The sequence below is a fragment of the Opisthocomus hoazin genome, chromosome 2 (assembly GCF_030867145.1).
Source record: "Opisthocomus hoazin isolate bOpiHoa1 chromosome 2, bOpiHoa1.hap1, whole genome shotgun sequence".
In the NCBI taxonomy this organism is placed as follows: Eukaryota; Metazoa; Chordata; class Aves; order Opisthocomiformes; family Opisthocomidae; genus Opisthocomus; species Opisthocomus hoazin.
Genome location: NC_134415.1, coordinates 37,839,074 through 37,866,408, shown reverse-complemented (window position 1 = coordinate 37,866,408; position 27,335 = coordinate 37,839,074). Strand labels below are relative to the sequence as shown.

Below are 27,335 nucleotides of genomic sequence, written 5' to 3'. Positions count from 1 at the left end.
CCCAGCATGAAAATATGTGGCTGGAAGGAAAAGTTTCTCTCCTTTGCTTCAATACTGGAGAAAAAAAACAGAGGGAATGGCTTTTGCAGCACAGCAAGCCCGGGGGAGAATAAAGGATCGGCTCCCAGCCAAAGCAGGGTCCTTCTTCAGTGAGCCCAAAAACCTGCCAGGCCTGCAAACTTGAAAAAAACACAACCAAAAAACAAACAAAAAACCCAAAAAAAACCAAACAAAAAAACCCCCCAGAAAAACAAAACAAGGACAAGCTTTTCGCTACGTCATTTTAATTGCATCGACACCCAGAAATACACAAAAGGATCCGTGCCAAGAGCCACCCGTCAAAGAGAGGCTTCCTTCCATGGTGGGTCTTACTTTCACACTTCTTTCACTCCAAAAAAAAACCAAAAAAGAAAAAGAAAATATAATAATAATTGCACCAGTTGATGTACAAACACAGTCGTCCCTTTTCACACATTCGTGGGTTCTGCCGTGACAGGAGGGTGATGCCCCGGTATCCACCCCGACACAGCCGGAGGGGCTCCCCAGGGAACAGACGGTTGTACAAAACAGTATGAAGATTTTTCTTACAAACATACGCCTGCAGTGTTTACTGGTTGGGGTTTTTGTATATTTTTTTTAAAAAGTCTCAAAACTAGGTTTTGGGTCACTAATGGCTTGTCTCTTTTATCTACAGTAAATTCAGCATATATTTTTATTTTTAGGAATGTTTAAGGCATTTTGGTAAGTTGAATGGTAAGGTCTAAGTCACAGACTCGTCAAACTGAAGTCCCTTCCTTCGAACTGTCCTCTTCCCCCTGGTGAAGGGAAACAGAGGTGGGTTACTCAGCTGGGTCTCAACCTTATTCTCATGGTGGCTCAAGCATCAAAGCATTTCACAGATGGGCCAGGTCCTCCCCTCTGGGCAGGGAGAACCGTGACCACCATCTCATGTGGTCCTAGGGCTTCCAAAAATCCACCCAGACAGTTTCTGGCAGCAGGTACCACCTTCCCTCCCATTTTAAAGCACAGCCTGATGCGCACTTCCCCACGGCCTCCGCCAGCATCAAGGGGAGGGATGGCTGTGGCCACCACACGTACCGCTTTCTGAAGCTGTTCTTTCAACTTCTTCACTGTTTCTCTCTCTTTGGCCAGTTGGTCCTGGGTAACCTTCAGTAGCTCCTGTAGTTTGGTTGCTGCCTGGCCCAGGTCCTGTGTTAATTTTTTTTCTTTTTCAAGTCTTTCCTACATGGAAGTCAAAAGAAGGCATCTGCCTCAGCCTCCGTTTGCCATCCTGTGACCTCCTCCCCTCCAAAACACCTCTGGAGCACCCAGCTCCCTCTTTGCCAGAGATGCCAGGCATCACCCCACCACCTACAGCTCACTCCAGCTCCCCCTCAAACCCAGGAGATGCCGTGGGCTGAGACAACCTCACAGGAGCAGAACAGTTCCCCACTGTGTGAAACGCCCAGCCCGCGAGAGCGTTTGCTCAGAGCATCATCCTTATCTGGATGAAGGGGCTGTGACTTGCACCCTGCTGTCCTTCAGCCACATCGGAGCTCGCAGCCAGCCCTGGGGTAGAGAGCTATGTCCAGGGAACTATCTTGCTTGCCCCACCATCCCCAAGAATGATAAACCCTGCCTACAGTCCCGCTCAGACACGGCTTTTGGTGTCTTGGTTCAACACCAAACACATGACAGCAGGGCAGCCAAATCACCTTGAGATGCTGGGCCTCCTCCGTGTCTGAAGCTGCTGCATTTTCAGCCAGTCTCAGTTTTTCCAGCTCTGCTTGCAAACTGCATGCTGAGCTCTGCGCCTGCAAGGACACATACTGCATCAGCACGTGAGCTAACGGCAGCAGGCACCTCCCACATCCTGCCCCGTACAGCCCCTGGTCCCCAGTGGGCCTGTCTCTGGTGAAGAGTTCGGTTATACAGCCGCTGTCGGACGGCTGGGTGCTAAACTCAACACCTTGCTTTTGCTGATCCAGCTTCCATTGGGGAGATGACATTTCTTGCCAGAAGCAGCATAAAACCCAGCTAAAGCCCTTAACCCTCAAGGGAAAGCTGGCAAAAAACCGGGGGGAATCAGAGGGGGGCAATTTGAGGGGCCAGCAATGCCACATGGCTTTAGCACAGCTGCCACAAGAAGTTCTTCACAGAATCATAGAATCATAGGTTAGAAAACACCTCTAAGATCATCAAGTCCAACCATCAACCCAACACCACCATGCTTACTTCAGATGTGTCAGGGAATGCAGCGATGTCTGAGATGTGTACAGTGATAGCGAAAAACCTTCAAATTAATTCTCCAAATTAATTCTTGGGCTTCATCAGCAGTCGAGAACCCATAAAGGCTTTACAAGCCCTTGTATCCTCCTCACCCGCACCTACCTCTTCCAGCTCCAGCGCCAGCTTTTGCCGCAGCACTTGCTCCTTCTCCACCAGTGCTTCGTTTTGCTCCAGCTGAGTTTTTAACTGTGTTGAGAAAAGTGGAAAACACCCAGAAATAAAATTAAAAGACCCAGGAGAGGAGCTAGCAGGGACATTACCAAGAAAGCTGGGCTAGACAGAAGAAACAAAAACCAAAACTTTCCCCAGGGGACCAAAGGGCAATAGGTACTGGCATCCCCTCTCCACACAGAAGTCAGGACGATGCCGATGGCGAGCCCGGGGCTCGGCTTTACATTGCCAAATTTTGCTTGCTCCTCAGGCACCTGCAGCTGGGACCTGGGATGAGAGGCACCCTGTAGCAGAGGGCATGCCTGGCAGGTCCCCGTGCACCGGAGAAGGATCCACACTTAATGGGATTAAAGGAGATGGACAGAGCCCGGTTCGTGGTGGCACCGCCACCGGCGAGAGGCGTTAGCCCAAAAGGGAACAGCCACTGCTACTGCCTTCGGCCTGGCTCTGGCAAGATTTACGGAGCCTCTGTAATCCTCATCCCCACCAGCTGGGAAAGAATCCCGGCGCAGCTCTGACAGGGTGTCCCTTTCCTCCAAGGAGACCCAAGCCCCAAACCCAACAGGGCACCGTTGGGCAGCGATGCCGGCCTGAGGGCTTGCCGCATCCCCTGCCTGCCTCCCCCAAAATCCTGCCAGCCTTCTGCTGTGACAGAGGGCTCCCAAGGGGAACAGCCTGACAAAAGCCAGCTGGCGATGCGTTCCCAGTGGGAACGGGACACACGGTTGAAGGGATGGGGGGGCTGGCTTCCCCCCAGCACACAGGATGGGAGACGACACAGCCATGACAGCCCTGAGCAAAGCCACGTGCAGTTCTCCATGCAGTTAAGAGACGGTGAGACAGGACAAGGGACGTGGTTAGGGGTCAGCACCTCCATGGGCAGCAGTCTCACCACCCTAACCTCGAGGGGTGCAGGCTCACTTGGGTCAGCTTGTAACCCCACTACTTCTCCATCCTGTACATGGCTCTTCATCTCACTCAACTCCTGCCTGACCTGGAAGGAGGACCAGCAAGCCTGACTCAGTTACACATGCCCACACCGCAGCCGTTACAAGATCCACAAGGACCTACAGATAAATTTTGCTGGCTTTTATGCTTGCAAATGAGCTGAAATGTTTGGAAAACCAGCTCAGTTTCTGCCAGACGCAGGATGGTGGTACCTAACCTGAGCAGCACAGGGCACGACAGCTCCTAGGGGCGCAGAGCACATGCTTGCACCTCGTCTGCTCTCCTTTGATCACTCGGCACCTTGGATTAATGCCACTGCTGAGGGTTTGCACGAACGTAGCTGAGGTGTTAAATATAGTTGGTGTTAAGTGTTTAAAACAAAAGCCATCATGGTTTTGGTAGCTCTGTTACCGATCCTGGCCCTGTATCCCAGCCCTCTCCACCACTTACTTGCACAAACCTAGCCCCATCCTCTAGGTCCCCAAGCGACTCCGACACACACAGGCTGCACAGCCTCAGTCCTCCCATCTGCAGGTGGATGGATGGATGGATGGATGGGCGGATGGATGGATGCTTAAGGCACCCAAACCCCTGCCCCAGGGTGGAGTTGGGGTAACCAGTGTCCAGTGGTGGGGTGGCTCGGTTTTTCTGCTACATGCCAGCTTGCACAAGCCTTGCTGCTCTCTCTTCCTTCCCACCCCCATCACAGGAAGAAAGGCAGGTGAATAAATATCTCCTCCTGGGTCTCAAACATCCCTGCTGAAAGCTGGATCAGCCTGGTGCCTGGCAGCACCAGGTTTCCCCACGCGCTGGCTGTGCCTTCCTCCCATCCCCGAACCCACAGGGAGGATGCAGGTCCCACAGCTGGGTTTGCAAACCAGTCCCAGGCAGAGCAGCGAGGTCCAAGCAGGGCAGCTCCAGGGGCCCCCCTTACCAGGGCCAGATCCTTGCTCTGCTTCTGCGTTTCCGTCTTCGCTGCCTCCAGCTGCTCCTGGGACTCTGACAAGAGTTGCCGCAACTGTTGAGGAGAAACAGAAAGAAAACAAAAGTCCATTTATGCACTTGGTTTTGGACCCCTTTGGCCCAAGGAAGCATTTTTATGATGCAGTATCTTCTCAAAGAGGCCACGATGGCATCACTTGCTAACCTGCCTGCTGATGCCTGCTCAGAGAGTGAGATGGCCATGAGACAGCTCCGTCTAACCTGAGCCACAAAAATCCCACAAGCCACCAAGAAAGAGTGGACAGCATCTCCATACAGATCTCCCTGTCCGATCACCTTGCCAATGGATCTCCTGACTTTAGGTATCTACAAGCCAGACCAGAGCAAACACTTCCATCTGTTTTCTCCTGCTTTGCAAGGCTGCAGATCCCCAGGGCACTCCCCAAATCCCCAAAATGCAGACAGGTGGTGAGTCAGGCTTAGAAGAAAGAAGCATTTAAGAAGGTAACGGCCACCACACTTACGACTTCAACTTCTTTTGTGTAGTTTTGGCGTTCGGAGCTGGCTGTCGCCAAGTGATTTTCCAGTTGTGTTTCCAGAAGAGAGGTGTATTCTTTTAGCTGGATTAAAAGGGACGAAAGCAGGAGAGGTTTGATTGTTTGAGGTTCAAACATCCCACGGTCCAAGCCTGCCTTCCCCAGGGCAAGTCAGGAGACGGATCCCAACCCAGCCCAAGCACAGCACGTCTCTGTCTGGCACCTGCGCAGGGACCTTCTCCCATACCCAAAAAACCCTACCTGATCTGTGCTCTGCAGATCTGCTTTCAACTTCTCCACCATTTCTTCAAGGGATTTTAGCTGGAATTGTGACTAAGCAAGAAAGGATGAGAGAAGGTCAGTGAACGGCGTCTCACGTGGACACTGAGCACCTTTCGTTCAACCAAAAACCAGCCAGCATTTCACTCCCATCTCTCCCACTTCATCCTGCACCCCGGCGCGGAAGAGACCTGACACCAAAGCAGAGTTCCACAGCCTGCAGGGCAGGAGCTCCTCTTCCCAGGGAGGACGAGTCCAGCAAGCCCAGGCTGTAAATCGTGGAGCAAGGTAACAGCTTTTGCCTGCAGGACTTCAGCCGGCCACAGTCAGCTTTCAACATCCTCGAAACTGGCACCAGACTCGGTGCAAGTTTCCCACTGAAAGCACCTTCGGTTTGGAAACAGGAAGGTAGACTTTCCAATGAGGTGTCATGGGCTTTGCTATTAAGGGAAGCCAAGCTGTCACAAAAAGCATGGGGTTTGCATTTAAACCTGGACTGAGCTTTGAAGAGGACTCCACGGTTGCTGAATTTTTTTGGAAAGCAGGAATTCACCTCTTCTCCACAGAGAGGCAGGACTGCTCTGGGGCCTGCCCTAGCCACCAGACGTTCATCCCATCACACACACCCTGCCGCCAGCACACCACCAGCAGCCACGTCATCCCGGTGCAATCCTACACCAGCCCTCGGCAGCGCCGGTGCTGCAGCAGCCAGCAGCCGGCTGAGAAATCAAAGATTTCTTGTACAAGAGCTCCCCCACCTCTCTGCAGCCCCAGCTAACTTCAAAACCCCATGTGATGGATGGGGAGCAGCCAGACCATGGAAAGTAGCTTCCTCTCAGTTGTGCATTCAAGAGGGAGGAGATAAGTCTGCTTTGCAGAAAAGGCACGGCCGGCCAGGTTCTCCTACACTCCACTAAGTCACGAGAGCTCATGAAGCACGCTCCCCACCAAACTCCTGGGCAGCAATGGCTCTCTGGCAGCTGCCAGCTGGCTTTTTAACTAGGAAGAGCAGTACCCAGAGCTAGACAGACAGCTGGACGCAAAACTATGTGCAGTACGTGGCTTGGACCTCAACTCCTTTCTGAAGGCCAAGGTCAACCCAGGTTTTGAGAGCAAGCCAAATTCTTCTGAAAATGGGAGTCCAAGAGCCCTGCACGTGCTCTCCTCCTGTCAAGCCAGCGCCCACCAGGAGGGCTCAGCCCAGTTTCCAACCATCGGAGCTTGGATTACTGAAGCGGTGACGTAGTTTCCCAACTATCACGCCTAAACCAGGGAGGGGCACCCATTCCTCCACCTCCACTGACAGGGTCTACATACACACCAGGCGGGGAAGTGGGATCCAGGAGGAGGAGAAGCTTAGCTCCTACATGAGGTGGGCTTCTTGTCTGATGGTTTGATGACAAGAGGGGTGGATTTGAGGAGAAGAGAAAGTCCCCGTGTCTCAGAGTTCCAGGTTGGAAGGAACAAGTTAGGATCACCATCCAGTTTATAGCCAACAGCCCTTCTGCTCCTCTAAGTCTAGCTCCATGAGTGACAAACCCAGGTGTATGCCAAACACTCACCTTTTGGAGTTCCTCTTCAGACGTCGTGAGCTTTGCTTTCCACACCTGCTCCTCCTCCTCCACACTCTTCTGCAGGTCCCGCAGCATCCCTTCCTGTTGGCAACACCTCAGCTCAGCCCAAACCTCCTCCAGTCATCCCAAGCCGAGAAGTGTCAGGGCTGGAAGCCCTCACATACACAACACCTCTCCAAGGATTTGGGCCAAAGAACAGGTGACAGAATCAGGTGCTTCAGGTGGGGCTAGGGGCTCCAAGTTCCTTGGCTGGCTCAACCACCCTGTTCATCAGAGCCCTTGCTGTGTCACATCCCACCACCAACAACACAATTAGGCTGAAGAAGAGATCTAGAAATTCAGGTTTCTCCTATTCCCCTGTCTCATTGGCAAATAGTCTTCCACATGGCAGCCCCCCAACATACTAAGGGATGCCCACCATGAGCTCACGGGCAGCCTGGGCTGCCAGCAGACCTCTCAAGAGGTATTTCTAGTGGAAGACCAACACAAGGCAAAGGGCTGCAACTCACCGTCTCTGCAAGGATAGCTCTATACTGCTCACATTCTGCTTGTAAAGTGCTTTGCGCTTCCTCTGCCTCTTTTAATTTAAGTGCTGAATCCTGAAAAGAGAGGGAAGGGATGGAGAGAGAGGTGAGGAAAAGGAACAAGTGATCTTCAGCCTCTCCCTCGCCCCTCCACCTTCCAGCCCCTTCACTTACTGGGGACTCTGTTGTAACTGTCTGCTGCTTTAGCACATCCGCGGTCTTCTCCTTAAACTCTTGTAGCCATGTGTCATAATCCTAGTTCCAAAAAAAGGGGACAAGGAAGAAAAAGGACTCTTAGATGTCTGTCCTTCCCATGTGGTGGAGGCTCTGTGGGGTCTGAGAAAGCCTGTACCCACCTGCTGCGAGGACACGGTGACTCCAGGGAGAGCAGAGAGCAGCGTCTGCTTGGTTCGCATCTGGAGCATGTCCAGCTGTTGGGCCAGCTCTTCCTGTAAGAGGGACAAACTGGCATGGGATGGAGGTCTTGTGTGCCTGGCAGCCAGGCTGCCAATACCAGTCCTGCTATTCTGTGCCTACAGGGGTGAGCCGGCAAGGGGAAACCAGCCAACAGAGAAAACTGCTGCCACTGAGAACCACGAAAACGTTCCTTCCAGTTCCCCCATCTTCCTGGTTCCCCGACCATGACCCATACTGGGGATACACAGCCCTGAAGACAAACTTTGGAGAAGCTGGCAGGAGGGTTGGGCCAGCACTGCTCCTAAGAGAAGGCAGGCAACCCAGGGCAAGCACCTCTGGTGGCTCGAGGAGGCTGAAACGTTTCCCTTATAACACCAGCATCGCCACTAGACAGAAATGCCTGGCTTACCTTTGCTTTTGAAGCAGCAAGTAGTTTTTCCTCACATGCCTTCTCCATTGTGGTCAACGCTTCCATTGCTTTCCAGTTCTTCTCACGCAGGTCCTGCCGAGACCACACACAGAGGGCAATAAGCCACACATCATGCCAAAGGCCACCACGCTGCTTGTTGGTACTGCAGAGGATTTCAAAGCCTCCGCTCAGGAAAGCAGGCAATAGGCCATCGCTTTTGTCAAAGGTCTTCCATCCCACTGCCCACGTGCGTCCCTCTCCCCTCCATCCTTGCAGTGGCCCAATGCACCACATTGCTCAGGCAGTGGCCTTGAGGGGGCAGAGCAGAGCTGGAGCTCCAGAAGCAGCCCTCAGGATGCCTAGAGCCGCCTGGAGAGGACACTGGCCAAGTGGAGTGCTGCAAGGTTGCCTCCACACAACTGATACCACCTTGTAGCAGAAGGATAAGGAGCAGAGGACTAATGAAGTGTGAGGAACCTCTGCTCAGGGATTGCGTTGACCCTGCTGGGGTAGGATCTCCCTGGCTTACCAGCTCCTAATCCTCCCAAGAGAACAGGGGACAGACACTCCACCCAGGCAGCCTGCTGGGGGGATTCCTGCTCTCTGGCAGATGAGGCAATGCCTCCAGTGCTCTGCGGGGCTGGAAGACCCTCCGACCGCACCATGGAGCCATTGGTAGCAAACTACAATGGGTTGTCATTTAAACCCCAGAGATCTGGGTTTTGGAGGAAACGTTTGTGAGCAGCAGAAGCTAAGCCCGGTTCACTCACGTACGTTGTTTTTTGTCTTCTGTTGCTCCACCGCCTCCCGCAGCTCTGCGGCTTCCCTTTCCAAGGACGAGAGCTGGTCTGTCTTCTCCTGGAGCCTGGAAGGGCAGGATACAGGAATGAATCTCAGCATCCACCTCCCTCCTGGGTAGCAAGATGTCGAGAAGGGGACCACAGCCCTTGCTATCCCGGTCTGCCCCAGGATCTACATACAGTGGGAGGAAGAGGGAGTGGTGCTAAAAAACACGGCCATGGCAATGCTGGAGTGGGATCTAGTTTTCTACCAGCATATCAGCAATAACAAGCAAGCGAGTAGCTGGCTGGCTGTACACCCAGCATAAGAGGAAGAAGTAAGCTGATCCAAAGACCAGAAATTCTAGCTTACACAACTGGGACTGCTCCTGACACACTCCCATCCGTGGCTTGTTAGGCTGAGATAGCCCACAGCTCTGCATCTTGAAAGCATCATCCCACTGTCCTGAGCAACCATAAATCAGGGCTGCCAACCAGACATGCAAGAACCTGCAGCTTCCCTTCTTACCTTCAGATCCACCATCTGCCCTGAAGGGAGCCTCAGCTTGAGCAGACCAAGAAAGGTTCAGGTCCTTGACAAGAACCACCCAAGTCTCTTGGGGTCCCAGGACAACTGAACAGCTGCCCTTCTTTAGCGGAATGCTGAATGCTTGCTGGCAGTGCGAGCATCTGAGAAATCCTCCGCCCAAGCAGAGCCTGAGCCTTCTCAGAGGTGCCCAGCACATGGACAAGGGGCAACAGGCACGAGTCGTGACATGGGAAAATCCAGTTAAATGCCAGGAAACCTTTCTGCATCAGGGGGGTGAAGAGGCTGTCAAACACTGGAACAGTGACCCAGAGAGGTGGTGAATCTCCATCCTTGGAGATACCCAGAAACATCCCCAAAAAGCCTTCTCTGGTTGGCCCATCTTTGAGCAGAGGCTTGGATCACAGACATCCCACCATCAGCACCAACACCACCAGAACCTCCTATTCTGCAAGACTGGTCAACCTCCACGTGCCTGCCAGCAATTACAGTCTCAGTTCAGAATGGCTGTTATTTGGGGCCAGCACTGGAGCCAATGAATATTTTAAATGGCTGCGCTGACCAGGCTTGACCTTGTCTTCCCAGCTTTGCAGTCCCCAGGCCTGCCTAACGGGGAGGGCGGGAAGCCCTCGCCCACAGGGCTCAGCGCCCAGGGAAGCCCGGGACACACGGACAGCAAGCTGGAGGTGCCGTAGCAGGCTCCGTGTACACCTAGACCCACCTTGACTGCAGCTGCTTCATTTCTGCTTCATTGGCTGCCTGGAAGAGAGAAAGCACTTTCGTTACCTGTGGCAGGCACGTGACGCAGGTCAGCCCTTTCTGCGGCACCCCAGAGGGGATCCCAGAGCAGAGACAACACAGGCACTGTGTTAACGCAGCGCAAAAACACCTGCTTGAGCAGTGTAACCCCCTGTCCTCCTCCCACCCCAATTAAACGAGCACGCGACCTGCAGTTCTCTGTCTTTTTCCGCTTCCCTCATCTGGCCTGCCTCCAGCAGAGCCTCGATGGATTTGATCCTCTCCAAGAGCTTCGTATTCTCCGAGCTGGCATCCTGCAGTTTCCCTTTCACGTTGTCCAGCTCCAGTAACCTGTTTTTAACCTCCGCTTCACTGCTCAGCAGCTTGGCCTGCAGTTCTGTTGGAGGAAGGGGTGAGAAACGTGGTAAGGTAGGTGCAAACAAATTTGGAGACTCCATACCCTGTCCTGCCCAAGCAGGACTCTTGGCCAGAGAAGCCATGGACGCTTTCAGGAGTCACAGAAAGGGCAGGCAGGGATGCAGGACAGCACAGGAGAGAAGCATTGGAGTAGTACCCTAGGACAGGACCATGGACTAGTCCCGCGTGTTGCTCACACCAGCACCCGGCAGCCTAAGTCATCCCCAGGTCTATTTGTCCTGCCCTGACCAGCGTCACCAAGCACCCAGCCCTGAAAGTTCCAAGTCTGGCCCGCAGCTCTCCCCTCACCAACCCAAGGTCCTCACCAGCAATGCTCTGCTGCTGTCCTTTGGCCTTTTCCGCGTCTGCCAACAAGCTTCTGTAGCTGGTCTGGGTTTTGCGGAGCTCGTCGCTGACTTCATCCAGCCTCTTCTGCAGCGCCACCTCCACCTCCCTTTGGGAAGCCTGCACGGCAGGGAGAGGAGGCTTTCCGCAGCGTGCCAAGCACCCTGGCCAACCTGAAGCAAAACTCCCTGTGTCGCATAATGCTATGTTTAAGCTGTGCTTTTGGGGGGGTTTAAGTCATCCTTCCCCTTTGCTCCCCCTGTGCACGAAGCATCTCGCCTTGCGCTCGCGTTTTATCATTTGCCAGCCCTCAACTGGGAAGCAGACAACTCCCGAATGTCTCAATTCTGGGCCAAGACCATGGCCATCCTTCCCCCCTGGAAAGGTAAGCTCTGAAAAACCTCTTCAGGTCCTGGTCCTAACACACAGCCCCAACCGAGCAGGGAGAGGTACTGCCACGGTGCTTAGCAGGACGGAGACACCCAGCCACGTGTTTCCACAGGCAGAGGAATTTTCTGTGCGGTTTGGGCCAGGGAAGACTTTTTTTTTCCATCTTAGAAAGCAGCGAGGAAGAGGCCTGGCCAAGGCAGGCGTTTGGAGGAGGAGGAGGACGAGGAGCGTGCTGCAAACCAGCAGCTCCACGGGTACGAGTCACACCCCTGCAGATGGAGAAACATTGCTTTGCACGGAGGGGACAGACGAAGACAAACCAGCAGCCCCGTCTCTGTCTGAGTGATGCTTTCAGAACCACCAAGAAAGCTGGACTTCTCCGTTTTTTGAGGATTTGACTGTATCCTCAGCTCAGAGGTCCAGGTGTTACTGTGGAGCACACTCTCCCCAGCACCTTAAACACATCACTGGCTTTTAAGTTTTCCAGCTAGTATGATTTATTTCATTAGTATTAAGGTGTGCAGCAAGCTGACAACCCTGGAGAAGTTCTCTTAAAAGCATGCCTAGCAGCTGGTGTTTTGAGCCAGGAAGGAGGCTTCTGCCTTCACATCAGCTGTGTGCCCACATCACCTGCCTTGCTCCCCACCTTCAAAATCAGCAGGGGCCAAAAACAGCCCGCCAAAAGGAGATCTGCATCCTCAGGCATCCGAAAAATTAAGAGCAACTATATCAAAGGTCCCTTGCTCTAGGAGCACCTCTACAAAACCATTTTGTTATGCGCAGATAAAGGTCTCCACCACCACAGCCCCTTCCTAAAGAGGCCAGAGCAATTCAGAGACTACAGCAGGTGCAGGAGGGACACATCACATCCCTCACCCCACCTGCCTCCCCTGGGGGAAAGAAGGGCAAATTCCCAGGTCAGGGGTACCTGGGATCAATGCCCCCAGCCTCCAGCTTCGCCGAACCCCAGCAGAGGCGCTGCCAGCCCCCCAGAAGATGTTCTTCCCCGCGTGGGTACAGCCTGCCTGCCGGCAACGCGCCGCTCCTGCTCTGCCAACAGTGTGCTCAGAGGCTCTACTTGGGAGGCATCCTTTAAACACCTTTAAAAACCCCAAACCCAGCCACACCCTGGTGACAACAAAAAAAGCCACTAGCTCTACCTCCCGCACCAAGGAAGGAGAGCAACGGGCTTAAACGCAGCTGAGTCGAGAGAGAGCACCCATGTCTGCGTGAGCACAGGCTGGCAGGGGCCAGTGGGTTTCCTCTCTTGCCACCCAGCAGCGTGCACCTTCGAGGCTTCCCCCCACACCTCCACACTAGGCTCATGAGCTTCACAGGTGAGCCAGAACAGCTTCAGCCAGGGCATCGTACACCCTGGGCTTTGCTGGTGATGCTGCACAAAGAGCATGTTGCATGTGACAGCATAACTGGGGGAAGGCCATTAAGAGGTCTGCAAGGCAGCTTTGCTTTCCAACCGTGGATGCTCATCTCCTTCCAAGCTCTTTCCACGGCCAAATCCACCAATCCCAAGCAATTTTGCCCCCTGCCCCATCTCTGTGTGGGGAGAGGGTTTGCTGGCGCCTGCCTGACCTGCAGCTGCTCGATCTGCTTCTCCGAGGCCACCGCTTTGATCTCCCAGCTCTTCTTCTGCTGCTCCTCTTGCTGCAGCACCTCCGATTTCTCAGACAGCTCTTTCATCAGCTTGTTGCACTCTTGCCGTAACTTGGCCAGCTCAGCGTTTTGCCTGCGCCAACAGAATGAGGGTTATTTTGGCCCGCAGAGCGGCCAAGCATCTCTGATGTCACCTAGCGGGGGGAACACATCCTCCAGTGGGCCTGACATGGGACTTGAAACGTCCCAATGGTTGCGTTCGCCTGTTTCTAGGGCACGCCTGGTCCTTCGGGGAGGGGGTGGAAAGAGTTGACAAATCACTTTTTAAAAGCCGTGTTTCAATCACAGGAGACATTCCTTTCTCATGAAGTAGAGGACGCAAGGATCTGTGTTCCCAGACACAAGAGGAAGCGCCCTAAGCAGCTGGAGTCCGCTCTGTAATTATCTGACTGCTGTTAATCACCAGCCGTTTCAGACTTTCTATAAAAAGGAGTGTGAAATTCTTCTACCCAGCTCCTATTTGGTCTGCAGGCATCGGGCAGGTCTCGGTTCTCCACAGCACCGCTCCCATCGAAGAGCCAGCTGCATTTCTTCTGAAGTTTGAGAGCACGAGGTCCCCTAAGCGGGAAGTGCCACGGTGCCTTCTGGTCCCCTCTCCCCGACTCCACTGCCTGTTGGCTCTAGCATCAGCACAGGTGACCCCAAAGGAGAGGGGGTTTCCCCTGCCCTTCCACTTGGGAAGAACATCCTTGTTTCCCCTGCCAGCCCCCCAGAAATCATTTGGCAAGCTCTTCCTCACTCCCTCCTCTACCTCCAGCTAGTTGGGGTGTCTGTACAAGCACCTTCAAGAAAGGGGGTGGCCAAGCCCCACGGACAGCCAAACTCAGGGTTTGCCAGAGGGCAGCCCTGGGCTCTGCCCCCCACCCCAGCCTTACTTGCTCTCCGTCTGGCTGGTGGCCTGGTTGAGGGCGTCCCTCAGGATGGAGTTCTCCTGCTGCAGGCGAGCCAGCTGCGTGTTGGGGCCATTCTCCAGCTGCTCCTGCAGGGTCCGGATCTAGAGGAGCCCAACAGGGGTTAATGCCGCCGCCAGCCCCTTCAGTCTCCCTGTGAAGCCCAGGCAATGAGCAAAGGGACTGGCAGCACACAGGGGTGCCCACTCATGCTGACAGCCCCCAGGGATGCGACATCCCACGAGGATGCTCCCTTGTGCCTCTTCTCCCTCGAGTACCACAGTCCAGGAGCGTCGTGGGGTCTCGCCTCCCCCCGAGGCTTTGGTCCCCTCGCACATCTCAGTCTTCTCCAAAAGACCACGCATCTGCCAGCAAAAGCCACCCGACAGCCAGAGAAGGAAGCCGCAGGGCACAGCGTGGGGCTCACCTTCCCCTGGAGCTGCTGCGTTTCGCTGACGTGGTCCTGGTAGCTGGCCTGCATGCGTGCCTGCACCGCCGCAATCTCCCGCTCACGGGTGAGCAGCTGCTCCTTCAGCTTGCCCTCCACGGCCACCGCCTTGGCCCGCTCGGCCACCAGCTCCTTCAAGGGGAGAAGTCACCCCGTCAGTCCTCAGCATACGAGTTTCCCCGCTTTAAGGGGATGCGAAACCGGCGGCCTCCTAGCTCAGAAGACTTAAAAAGTTCAGCCCTTTCAGAGCTGCCCCCGTGCCCAGCTGCGCCATTTAGCACTTACATTTCCTCCTGCATTTTGTTTTGGGCTCTGTGGCCACTGGATGCCACTGTTGTTCCACATTGGGCCAGCTAAGAGAAAGGAGTAAGACAGCCTGGAATTTTATTCCCCCCCCCCTCAGGATCAATAACATCACATTAAGTTTGGGGCAAAGCAAGACAATTTTTTAAAAAAATAATAAAATAAACACCCTCCTCCCCCTGCCAAAGGAGGGATGCTGTGTTGGCCGGCTGGGCGACGTCGCGCTGCTGCCCGGCGCAGTCTGCGCAGGAGGGGGTTCAGCACAGCACCCGAGTGCGTGGGGAGTTTTGACCTCTCCTCTCCTGGCTGCAGGCAGATGGACTCGCCGCTGCTGGGTCCTGCCGGCTGCGAGTCCGGCGTGGCAGGGGTCTGTTCTGCCTTCAACACCCAAACAGAGGTGGAGGCAGGGGGCTGAGCTGGGGTAGGCGGCTGTAACAAGGATCAGGCTCCTTACAAAGGGACTGATCAGCACCCTCTCAGCTCAGGGGATCCAGACAGAGACAAGAAGGGATTTATTTTCCTCCCTAAAGCAGCAGAGAGCTGCAGTCTCTTAGGGGAAGGGCTTTCGCCTGCTTCTCCTGCAGCTGCCGACAGGCATTACCCTGCGGCTCTCCGGGCTGGTGCCTCCCCGGGCTGGATCAGGCCCAGGAGAAGAGGTCTAGCAGGGAACTCCTCCCCTTTATGGGGAACAAATGCGTGAAGGGTCCAAAAAGCCCCTGGGCTTCACCTCCAAGGGGGTGAGATGTGGGGAGTGGGAGGCGCACGGCGAGCCATGATGAGCAGAGCCCCATACCGAGGATGCCCGGAGGGCCGCGTGGCACTTACCTTGCTCAGCTCCCGCAGCTTGTTTCTGGCAGCGGCCGCATCCTCCTGCTCGGTGGCGAGCTGCTTCTCCTTCTCTTCCAGCTGGCGTTTCAGGACAGCAACTGGGTCACCCTTCTGCATGGCCTGCCAGCACAGGGTGGCACATCAGTGGGGACCACCACGTCCAGACCCATCCCCTCCACCCCACACACGCGTGATCCTGCCCTCTGCTCCAGTGGAAAAATTCAGCTCTGGTCTCCAAGACTGACCCTCAGGGCCAGCCTGCCTGAAAACAGGATGCCTTCCCTCCCCTCCACATCTCCCGAGGCTCGGCAGAGCAGCAGAGCCCCAGCGGCAGGCGGCCATGACGGCGCTGGCAGCCCTACCGTGTGCCAGGTGTCCTGGACGATGCCTGCTTTCTCCGTCAGGATCTCGATGAGCTGCTGGGCCTCCCCTTCGCTGAACACCATGCTGCTGACAGTGGACAGGAGCGTCTTGTAGGGCAGGTAGAGGGGCCCATCCGAGTCCGCAGGTGCTAGAGAGGAGAGAAGAGCCAATGACCGCTTGAGCCAATGACAGAGCTGAGCAGCGTCACCTCAGTTGGCTCTGACCCCACAACTGCCATTTCAAACCAGCTTCCACTCAGATTTCCAGTCAAGTTTGATACCTCTCTAATTGAAAGCAATATGAGAAGTGCTGGAGATGGCACTCACCGCATATGTGTGCTTCTTGAGCCAGCTGCCACCTCTGCCTGGCTCTACTACTGGTCCCACCACCCTGCCAGAATCCTCCATCAAAATGAGTGATTCCTAGCAGGAGCTGGCCATGCTTTGCCAATGTCAGAGAGCAGAGACCTGTTGGACATCATAAGACGGACCGCATCGCAATGCAGCCTCGCTGGGGGACATCACACCATGCAGCAGTGCCAGTGACGCAAAGCACAGTAAGGTCATCTCCTGCCTTTCACCAGGCAAGTTTGTTCCAGCTCTTTGCTAAGGCAACAGCACAACTCCAGCCCTTCCCCTACCCCCCTGCTAACCCAGGAAAGCCAAGGAGCATCAGGGACAACGATGTTGTTGCAGGACCACAGTGCACACGGTCGCGATGGATAGCAGTTGATGGGCAGTGGTGTAGGAGTTCTTGCACAGTAGCTATGGCCCAGTGGGCTTATTTTCCTAAAAAATCCCAGAAGAAAATGCAATTTGGACTCCAGTAGCTCCAGAGCCTCTAAAACTGTTAAGACTGGGATCTCCTGAATGCAGGGCTCGGACCACCCAAGCAGCAAGGTCAGAGAAGAAGGAGGAGGAGGAGGAGGAGGTGCTGCAGGTGTTGAAGCAGAGATTCCCCTGCAACCCCTGGAGAGGAGGCCACGCTGGAGCAGGTTCATCCTGAAGGACTGCAGCCCACGCAAGGCCCCACGCTGGAGTAGGAGAAAAGGTGTGAGGAGGAAGGAGCAGCAGAGAGGAGCTGTTACAGACTGACCGAAGCCCGCAGCCCCCATCCTCTTGTGCTGCTCAGGGAGGGAAGGGTAGAGGAGTTGGGAGCGAAGGAGCGAAGTTGAGCTAGGGAAGAAGGACGGGGGGGAAGGTGTTGTTTTAATTTTGTCTCTGTTTCTCGTCTGTTTTAATCGGAAACGAATGAAATTAGTTTTCCCCAAGTTGCATCTGTTTTGCTTGTGATAGTAATCGCTAAGTAATCACCCTGTGTCTATCTTGACCCATGAGCTTCCCCGTCTTCTTTTCTCCCCCATCCTGTTGAGGAGGGGGAGTGAGAGAGGAGCTGGGTGGGCGTCTGGCAGCCAGCCACAGTCAACCCACCACAGCAACAGAGCGGCAAAGCCCAGGAACACCTAGCAGCTCCAGCACGCACTGTTTGCTCCTGGCTTCTGGTAGATCCATTTGGGACGGCAGAGCTAAGCCCTGGCAGAAGGAGAGTCTGTCCCACCAGCAGCAGCCACTTCCCAGCAGCGCAGCCAGAGCAGCTCCACCGTCTTGTGCAACAGGGGCCCAAGAGCTTGGCTCACACTTCACCCACGCTGGCAACGGCACGGATGCAGGACAGCACATCCCATCCCCTGGCCCAGTCCCACTGGGCGGAGGGATCCACCAGGCCAAATTTTGCCCATCTCCCGGCGGCGTTGCGCAAGCGAGCCTTGCACAAGGCGGGCACGATGCAAACCCCACCTTGCAGCTGGCAAACGGAGCCGGGGCAGCCTGCCAAGCCGCGGCAAAAGGAAGCCGACGCCGAGCCTGTTTGCAGAGTCGAAAGCCTCGCACCTCACCAAAGGGAGCGGTGAAACAAGAAGCAGCCACGTAGCAAAGCTGCCGTGGGAAAGCACAGCAGGGACGAGGGGTCAGAAGAACCGCTTCTCAAACGCAAGGGGACACAGGACACACGGATGGCCCTTGCGCCGAGCCCCGCGCCCGGGAAGCTGCAGCCCAGATGGGGTGCCCCTGTGTGTTTCACGGGAGAGCATGGCTCCTGCTACGACAGATAATGACCTAGGATCTGAGTACACACTAACCACTCGGAAGCGAGTTTTCGTATGATGCAGGAGGCTAAAACCGAACCACACAAGAGAAAAATGCCCCAAGCCGTTCTTGTCAGGTTTGCCGTCTGTTTCAGTGCCAAGCACGTGTCTTTGAACGCTCTGAACACCCATTTTTATCTGCCACAGGATAATTCGTTCCTTCTGCCTTTGAGGAGGAGAGCCCACAGCTGCCGAAAGGCTCTCCACAATACCTTGGCCAAACTGCAGCCAGCTTCGTGGCGCAAACACCGCCGAGAGCTTTCCTTTGAAAAATCCCACAGGAGCAGCTAAGACATCACTCTTGGCTTTTAAGACCTGCAGGATCGGCACTTCATACCCAGAGGAGTGGATGCTAGGAGCAGCCAAAAAAACTCCCAGCTTAACAAGTGCTAAAAGTTCATCTCCCATCCACATTCCCTCGGCTGTTACAGCTTGGACTTAAGGCCGTGTTTTTCAGTGCTAGAGAAGCGCACCCCTGCATGCACATGCCAAACCAGCCACCTCCAGTTTCCCCCAACACCATCATTGCAATATCCTCCAGTAGCAGCTGCTCAAACCGTTTCAAAACTCATCACTATGTGGAGATGGCCTTTAGCAAAATCCCTTCCTCAGAGGAACAGATACAAGGGTTTTAACCCAACCTTGGAGACCAGCAGCTGCAAAAAGTCCTGCTGAGTAGCAGGCCCTCTTCCAAAACACGGGTGTGGAAACTGCCGGGTTACACAGCAGCCTGGGTTTGGATGAGCTGCAGAAGGCGAGCAAGTAGGAGTGTCTTTTTGTTTGATTGCTTTTTTTGTAAATAGAGGAAGAAACGAAACCTATGCACACTACATCACATCTCTGAGAAACACCTGACAGATTTCTTCCATGTGTCCATATGGGAACACTTCTACAGGTCTGAAAGCACTCACATTTTTAGTGCCTGTAATTATTTAACCAAAAATCAACCCCAAACCATTCACATTGGTGCAATAAGAGGTGAGAATCCAGCTACAGAGCTGTTTCTCTCCTCCCTCCACCTATTTACACCCTGGAGAGTTCAGGACCACCTTCTTTAACCTCTTCCACCTCCGAGTCAACCAAGTGAGGCATGAATGATGATGAGCAAGATTTCCCTTCCCTGAGACATACCCAAAGTCACTTCCCTCTAACTATCCTACAACCAAGCCCCCGCAGCATAAAACTCCTTCAATTCTCTCTCCTCCAACAGGCTGTTTTTCACCTCCACTGAGGCAAGAGGAAACTCCAGCAGCGACCCACCTCCCCTGTAGAAGAAGAGTGGTAGAGCTTCTGTGTGCTTTTAACAATCAGGCATGGAAGGCGAAACACCTTGTCTTGGCTTTCCACCCAGATGTCCAGCACCTTGGCAGCTGCCCCCTCTCCCAGGATGGGTACACGCACCTCCCGTTCATTCTCAGTGTGCAGATCTGCCCAGAGACCCACAATGCAACAGCAAATCCGAGAGGGACCTGTAACTCTCCAACACCTGTGTGCTGGACCAAGGAGCTAAGCACCAAGCAGGGGTACCCGATGCAGGAGGCAACACATTACAATGTGAAAACAAGTCAATAAACTCTTGACATCAACTCTACTTCCCCCCAGAGAGAACTACAGTCCAGTACAGGCTTTTCCAACCCACCCTCTGCTTTGTGCACATGGTCCATCTCACCAGAGACAGCTTTTCTACAGCCGCCCTGTTTCCAACACTGAAGAACGCAGACATCTCAGAATGTGATACCTCTGTTTTAACAGCACCAAGAAGCCCCGCTGGCTTACTCGATGGGGATATATGCAGAGGAATTTGGCCTTACCTGGCTCACTCTTCTTCTTGGATGCAGCCTTCTTCTTGACAGGTCCATCATGCTTCTGCTCCTCATGGGTCGGAAGAGCCTCGGTTTTCTTGATGGTGACGGAGCTGATGACTGGAGTACTTTGCTGCGTGCCAACCGGCGGCACGGCCACAACAGGCACCTCCTTAGGGGTCACCTCCAAGACAGCAGAGCTTCTGGGGACACTGACAGGAGGCGAAGTCAACACCGGGCTAGGAGCAGGCTCTACCTTTGCCACCTTCTTCTCCTTCTTCCTCTTCTCCTTAGGTGATGGAGCAGGTTTCTCCTTTTCCTGGGGGGCCACTGGCACCGCTGTGACTGGAGACTCAACAGTCACAGGCTCAGGCACCACAGCAGGCTCAGGAACCACATCCTTGGGAGAGTCCGTCACTTCCTGAGTCAGCGGCTGCTCCGGGATCTTTCCATTAGGTTTTTCTTCCTTTTTCTTAGCTTTTCCTTTTTTCTCAACAGGTTTCTCTTTCTTCTTTTTCTCTGCTTTCTGCTGCTGGGTCTTCTCAAGTTCTTTGCGTTGCTTGGCCAAGGCTTCCTCGTAAGATGTCTCCTTCATGGAGAAGGTGGACACCAGGAAGATCCCAATGGCTGATATCACCATAAAACCTCCAAAGACCATAACACCCAGCGTCTGAGGGTCATACACATCCATCCTGCCTTATTATTCTGTGCCTGCAAGACACCAGAACAACAGTTAGTAGGGGGGAAAAAAAAGACACGAAACGGCCCCTCTGAGCAGGGAGCTTCATATGGACATGTGTGTCTCCAAATGGCACCGCGCACCGAAAAGACAAACGCTCAAGATTCACGCATGTCTGGTGAGGGTGGCCTGCCTACACACCCCCAAGTCTGTGCTCCTCCACTACGCTGCCTGCGCACAGTGATCCAGTTGTGCTGCGGCAACTATTTCACTGGCTGCAGCAATTTCCAGAAGAACCAAAGAGGGGGAAGAAAAAAACAGAGGTGAAATCAGAGACAGCCATGAGCAACTAGCCATCACATGTCCAATGGGATGGTTTTGCCTGACCCTAGGCAATACCTGCAGCCCTGAGGCAGTAAGAGACCCCGTTTTCAGACTGTTTGGTGCACGTTGGCCAAGATCTGGGCTCTCCCTGGAGCTCCTGGCCTTTTCATCGCACCCAGATACACATCTAGGTCTCAGCTTTGGAATAAAACATTCCCCTGGAAGGAGAAAGCACGCTCAGGAGAGCTTTCCCCAGCTTTGCAGCAGCCCTGGCCTTCTCCCTCTGTGACCTGCACCCTGCGGCACTGCTGGCTTCTGCCCAGTCCGGCGGGGAGGACGCGCAGGGACCACATCCCGCTGGGTAGCTGCTCCCAGCGACAAGAACCACCCCAGCAACGTTGCTGCGTGCGCAGATGCCACACAGACAACCAAGTCACAACCATTTCCTCGAGATGCAAATGCCAATAAAAGTCATAAGTTCAAGCTACAAAAAAGAGAGAGAGAGAAAAAAAAGCACGGTCATTAATTATCTCATCTCCCCAACAGACGCCCGCAGGAAGATGTGAGACTATCAAAGGGAGCGCTGGATGGCACTTCTCTTTCCACCCCTGCTATTAGCTGGTGGGCAAACTGGGCACATGGTCCTTCTCACTCCCCCCTCCAGCCTGTTTCTCCACCCATAACACATGGAGCAGCAACGGAGAACGTATTGCCTGGTCTGAGATCCGGCAGGCAGGGTGCAGCCACACACGGAGAAAGATGCTGCTGTCTCCGCTCTTCATTGCTAATTGAACCCTGACCCTAGTTTTGAAGCCCATCTCTTCTCTGCTGTCCCACTCACATGTCTCTCCCATCGGGTCAGCACCTCCACGTGACTCCGAGGTGGCTCGTGAACCCCCAGATGCTGAAGTCAGGCAGCTAATCTGTGAAGGGGCACTTTCCAGGAGGTGCCAGGCTCCGGTTTCTCATCATTGCGCCTCAACACGTAATCAGGAAAACACAGAAAGTCCTCAGCTATCAGAAGTTCCCATCCCCATGCTTAACCGTAAACATTATCAAATTTCCTCTTTAAGAGATTGTGGGTTGAGGAGGGAGGGAGGGGCTGGAAGGGGAGGAGGCAAAAATGAGAGTAAAACTAAGGAGATCAGCATCTTTTCAAAACCTCAGTGCTCACAGGGAGAGCCCTCAGAGCCTCTTCCTTTCTAACAGCCGGAGCAGCGAACTTGCAGCCGAACCGGCAGCTCAATGGGGCTCGTGCAGCAAGGGGGTGACACTGCGATGAAAAGCCCTCCTCCAACACCCGAGCAGCAGGTGCAGAGCTGGAAGGAGCTGCAAAGCAGCCATCTCCCACCAGAGATACCCACCTGCCCGGGGAAGGATGTTTTGACCAGCAGTGCAGCAATCCCTGCCCGCCTCTCCAAGCACGCCAGGCGAAGCAGGAGAGAGCTGGCAGGCAGGAGGGCTGCCAGCGCCAGCTGGAACCAACCTCCCCTGGCAGGGCCAACTTTCTACCCCGGGGCACCACCCGAGATCCCAGCTGATACTACAGGTATCGCTATCTCACATCCGCCCGGGCCATTTCGGATTTAAACAGCCTCAGCATGCTCTATCCCAGCACATCTGGCGCCAAGTCACTCCCTTCTGACCAGATAGCATGGCTATGGGATGGTCCCCACCAGGACCGACAGATTATTCCTGACCTGCAGGGTGAAAAGGGCTGGATTTCCTCTCCCTGGCAGTAAAGTAGGGCTGGAGAGCACACACCCACGACCTTGTGCTGGTTTTAGGTCCACACCAAAGCACCCAGGAGCTGTTTTAGCGGCAGAACAAGGCGTTGCTTGCCCAGCAACCCCGACACTTCAGTAAAAATAAACCCTTCCTGACCTCACACCACCACAGCTTCCTATTTAGATAAAAATTTGCCACTCCAGCTTAGGGCAAGGGCATCACCGAGCGCTGGCAAATGCACTCCAACCCCACCAGCTGCTCCTGCCACCTCCAAAAGCAGCTGGATGGAGCCCGTGGAGGATGAGTACGGAGGAAAAAAACCCAAACCTTCGCTACGGAGGCATCCAGCACGCAGAGGATGGATAAGTGAGGACGGCGTTATCACGCAGAGGCCGCGGCAGTGAGGTGGGTGATCTGGTGGTGCCGGAGCCCTCTGCCTGCCCTACATCCCACCCCACACTGCTGTCCCCCCGAAGCCCTTACAGGCAGGGTGTTTGAGCCCCACGCTCCCTCTCCCCTACAGGCAGCCTCACCCAGCCCCGCTGCAGTAAAAGCTGCCTGTACCTTGCCACCTCTCAGGCTTTACAGCCAGGGTGAGATAACGATACAGATTAGTGTTAAAGTCCTGCCTAACTCAACAAAAAAAAGCCCAACAACCCCCTCCAAAACAAAACCAACACAAGAAAAAAGCAGTCCAGAGCACTAACCTGGAGGAGCTGTGGACCTGCTGTAAGAGCCGTTGCAGCAGCCAGAGCTCCTGAAAGCAGCTGAGATGCCCACACGGGCATTAGCAAGCTCCCACCACCGGACCAGAGCTACGCCGCGCGGTTCCCAAGGACAGGCGTGCCAGGAGAAAATCCAAAACCAAGAGTGAGAGATACCAACCAGACAGCAATTACTTCCCAGCAGTGCTATCACGGCAGAGGGAAACTTTGGTCCTGTTTCAATGCTCTTGCCACACAGACCGTGGCACGGGGCTGGTCCTGGCAGACCCGGTGCTGACTCCAAGGAGCAAGTTCTACCAGTAGAGTTCCTCCTGTGGTTGAGACTTGGCACGGACCATCCCAGCAACTCATTCAGGGAAGAGCTTGTTGCTCCGATGGCACAAAGACGGCGGCAGGCTGTGCGCTACCACGCGTGCTTAAATCAAACCAGGCTGGCTTTGGCATTTGGGGGATAAGGAGCAGTCTTCCTCTGGGAACTTCCTGATGCATAAATGCAAGAAGCAACGAGCCGCAGTGTTAGCATCAGGACCGGAGCTCTGCTTTGGCATTTCCTGACCTCGCCGCCTTCGTCCTTCAAAGGGCTGAAGGTTTCCTCCTGGATTTACACAGCAAGACACAGTCCCCCTCGTGAGCACAGCAGCAGCAGCGTGCGTGTCTTGCCCTTCAGCAGGAAAGCCCTCCACGCTTTCCACCTGCACAGAGCCTTAGCCAGGACACGGAAAAATAGGGCACCAAAGCTCCTCTGCTTGTGGATACCTAGAGGATAGTTTCACAAGTATGGCTTTGGCTCGACAACCAGGCATTTGGAGAGGCTTGAAGACTTCAGCATCCTCCCCTCTGTACCTTCTGCTCCTGCACAGGACTTTGTCCCCACGACGACGTTCTTCAATCTGATGCCCAGGCTGCCGTGGGAGAGTGTTGTGTGCCTAAGGGGTGCAGGGACACCACCAGCCATCAGAGTCCATGTCTGAAAAATTCAGTCCACATCGGACACTGAGCACATTTACCTGCATGAAGTTTCTTGAGCGTGATCATCCTCTACTCCTCACCCAGCCAAAACAGTGGAAATCATCAAATATCTCCACATGTAAACTCCTTCCCACAACAGCTTGTTCAGATAAAGATTTTCACCACCACCAGAACAGGAGTCAGATGGACAACTGGTATTTCACTTGGCCTTCTCATGTAAAGGAGCCAGCTGAAACGCCGTGCTCCGATCCTTCTGTTCCTGTGGCTTTTTCTCGTTATCCATCGAACTTCCCAACAGCCCAGATCACAGCCCAGGAGACCTGACCTCCATTCCCACCCTGCATGTGCAGTCACCTCTGTTTGCCCCGAGCAAAAGCCCAACTCGCCCTAAGGAAGCAAAACCAGTAAAGCACTCAGCCTTGCTGTTTTTTCACACCAATTTCCAGGCCAAACCAACCCACAGATACACGGCGTGGCAGCACCGGGGCCACGCTCAGTGTCTTGTGGTCTCATTTGCCAGAGACAGCTAAGCGTCAAAATCCAGGCTAGAGCCTTCCCGGCCATTCAGCCTCTCCTCCCCTCTGTGACCACTTCCACGAAATCCACAGGAACTCGGCGTCTTCGCAGCTCAGCCCTCCAGCAGCCCTGGTTTAAATCAGCCAGGTCAAGCATCAGGTGGGCAGGAGCAAAGGAAGACACAGGTTGTGTAAGAACTACAGAAACCTTATTTCTTTACCTAGCCAAAGGAAAACACATCTGTTATTTCATCCCGGTCTGGGCAGGTGCTGCAGATGGGAAAAGATGCTTTTTGCAAGCAGGACACCGTTCTCCCTGCAATCCAAGGCTTGCACTTTGCCATGGTGTCAAGGTGGCACCTCAGGTTAGAGCAATGTAGCAGAAGAGGCGATGGGGTGTCGGAGGGCAGAGGAAGAAAGAACTGGGTCGGTGCAGCCGGGCTCTGCACAGCCCGCAGCAATGCCTGCCTGCAAAGCACCTGCAGCTCCCTTTCCTCTACAGCACCTCCCGGCAGGTTAAAAAAAAAACCACAAATAAGGAGCTCTCCCCTCCCTAGACACGCACACACAAGTCAGTCAAAGCTGGCTGACCTAACACATAAGCTTCTAGGTTGAGATTTTGGCTTTTTCCGAAACGCAAAATTCTCTCCCGGGCCATCAGGGCGAGAAGCAGGCAGCACCTCAGGGACCGGCCACTGTCTGGGGAGGGCACCGCCTGGTTGCCAGTTCAAAGGAATAAGGTCTCGTCTCCTTCCCTGTCCCTGGACTGCAGCTTCCCTCTCCAAAAGGCAGCAGGAGGGCAGAGACATGGCAGGGGACAGTGCTCCTCCAGCACAAGGGAGGCAGAGGGAGCTGGGAGGCCCGATCCTGCCGACAGCAGGGCAGCCCGGCAGCGGGAGAAGGCGGCAGCACTGCCAGCAGATAAAAGACAATCATCAGATACTTCTCCTGGAGTTTCCCTCTCCACCCTGTTGCAATAGAGAGAGACCAAAACTGAAAACAAACGAGAAAAGCCCGCGCCCCGCCAGCGGATCCTGCCTGCCTCCGCAGCACCCTCTGTTTAAACACATTTTTCTGCGTAAGTGGCTGCGCATTTCCAGCCTCTCGGCAAGCATGTGTTACGCTACGCAGCAGCTCCAGAGCAGCCACCGCACCGACAGTCAGCGGTTACAGCTCGACTTAATTGAACGTGTCTCAGCGCCCCATTAGCTCTCGCAGCGCGGCGGCGGTGGCAGCCGGGGCCCTTGGCAGCGCTGCCAGCTCCCTTCCGAAGCCTCAGAGCAAAAACCAAGGAGGCAGAAAAAAAATAAAATATATATATATATATATATATATATATATACATGCGAGAAGAGCGTAGCAGCCCTGTAACAGAGCTGCAGCTTGACTGATCTCTGCGGCGGCTCTTACAAAATTTCTCTCCCCGTCCCCGAGCAGCGTTTCACCACTGGCCCTCGCCAGCTCCTGCTTGGGGCAGGCAGCACCCGCCTCGCCCCACTCCTTCCAGCAATGCCCCGGCGACGCGGGCGCAGGGAGGCCGCCGCCGTCAAGAGGTACAGTGACATTTCGACGGCGAGGCCCCGCCGTCGCGCCCGGCCACGTGTGCAAGCGCCCGCCACGCTGGATGTGGCCACGGCCAGGCCAGGAACCGGGGCCAGCAACTGGGGCCAGCAACCGGGGTGAGGAACTGGGGTGAGGAGCAGGGTGTCTCGCCAGGAGAGCCAGCGACACCCAGCTTGGAAAGACCCCCGGTTGGGGCTGGGGGTCTCCACTTATTGGGGTCGCTGCCTATCTCCAAGCGTCACCGGACACCACGCAGCCGGGGGGTCTCCCAGTGCTGGGAGAGTGGGATGGGGGGTTTAGTTAAGATGGAAAAAATAAAATAGATAAGGAAGCACCGCCAGGGAGCTGTGACCTTCTGTAACAGGGCTTAATCAGATTAATGAACTCCATCAGGCCGGCACTCGGGCAGGGGAACGGGTCCGAGCGCTGCGGGCGGGCGGCGGTGCCCGGGGGGGGGGGTCGGGGGGGGCCGGGGGGCCCCTTCCCTCCGTTCCCCCCCGCCCGCCGGCCGCGCACGCCGCCATTCCGCACCGCCCCCGCCGCGCCGCGGGCCATTCATCCGCCCCCCCCCGGCAGACGTGGCCAGACCCCCAAACCCGGGATCCCACCCCGCCTCCCCTCCCCCGGTCCCGCGCGTGGGAGCGGCGGGGCCGCGTGCGGGTGTCCCCACCCCACCCCTGCTGACAGCCGGGGGGGGAGGGTGGGGGGTGTCCCCGACTCGCGGGAGGGGGGGGGTCCCACGAGGCGACGCCCCCGCGTGGAAGGGGCAGGGAAAAGGGGAGGGGGAGGGCGGCCGCCGCCTACCCACCCGAGCCGGGTCGCGGTCCCGTCCCCGCCGCCGCGGCCGCCTGGAGTCGTGGCACTTCCCGCCGCTGTCTGGCCGGGCTCGGCCGCCCCGGCCCGCCCCGCTCCGCCCCGGCCCGCCCCGCCGCTCCGCGCCGCGCCGCGGGGCCCACTCAGCGCGGCGGGGCGGGGCGGGGGAGGGGCGGTGGGGCGCGCGGTCCCCGCTTCACCCCCGCGGGACCGGAGCCCGGCGGGGTGGGAGAGCCGGCGCCGAGCGGGCCGGGCTGCGGAGACCC

General features: G+C 55.4%; 1 protein-coding gene across 2 annotated transcripts; it reads right to left on the bottom strand.

Moving 5' to 3' along the window:
- Positions 1 to 267: 267 nt before the first annotated feature.
- Positions 268 to 27,152, bottom strand: RRBP1 (ribosome binding protein 1). 2 transcript variants are annotated; one of them, XM_075413227.1, is made up of 24 exons: positions 27,065 to 27,152; positions 19,763 to 20,464; positions 15,808 to 15,956; positions 15,443 to 15,565; positions 14,294 to 14,446; positions 13,852 to 13,970; positions 12,896 to 13,049; positions 10,897 to 11,035; positions 10,363 to 10,550; positions 10,137 to 10,174; positions 8,864 to 8,954; positions 8,090 to 8,182; positions 7,620 to 7,712; positions 7,438 to 7,518; positions 7,249 to 7,338; positions 6,728 to 6,820; positions 5,148 to 5,219; positions 4,875 to 4,970; positions 4,343 to 4,426; positions 3,353 to 3,454; positions 2,392 to 2,475; positions 1,716 to 1,814; positions 1,099 to 1,242; positions 268 to 815 (listed from the first exon to the last, which is right to left on the bottom strand). In XM_075413227.1, exons 2-24 carry the CDS (start codon positions 20,442 to 20,444, stop codon positions 777 to 779), a joined length of 3,006 nt encoding a protein of 1,001 aa, XP_075269342.1. In that variant the 5' UTR covers positions 20,445 to 20,464; positions 27,065 to 27,152; the 3' UTR covers positions 268 to 776. The 2 variants fall into 2 exon arrangements, with proteins under 2 accessions (XP_075269342.1, XP_075269341.1); XM_075413226.1 differs by lacking the exon at positions 3,353 to 3,454.
- Positions 27,153 to 27,335: the final 183 nt, after the last annotated feature.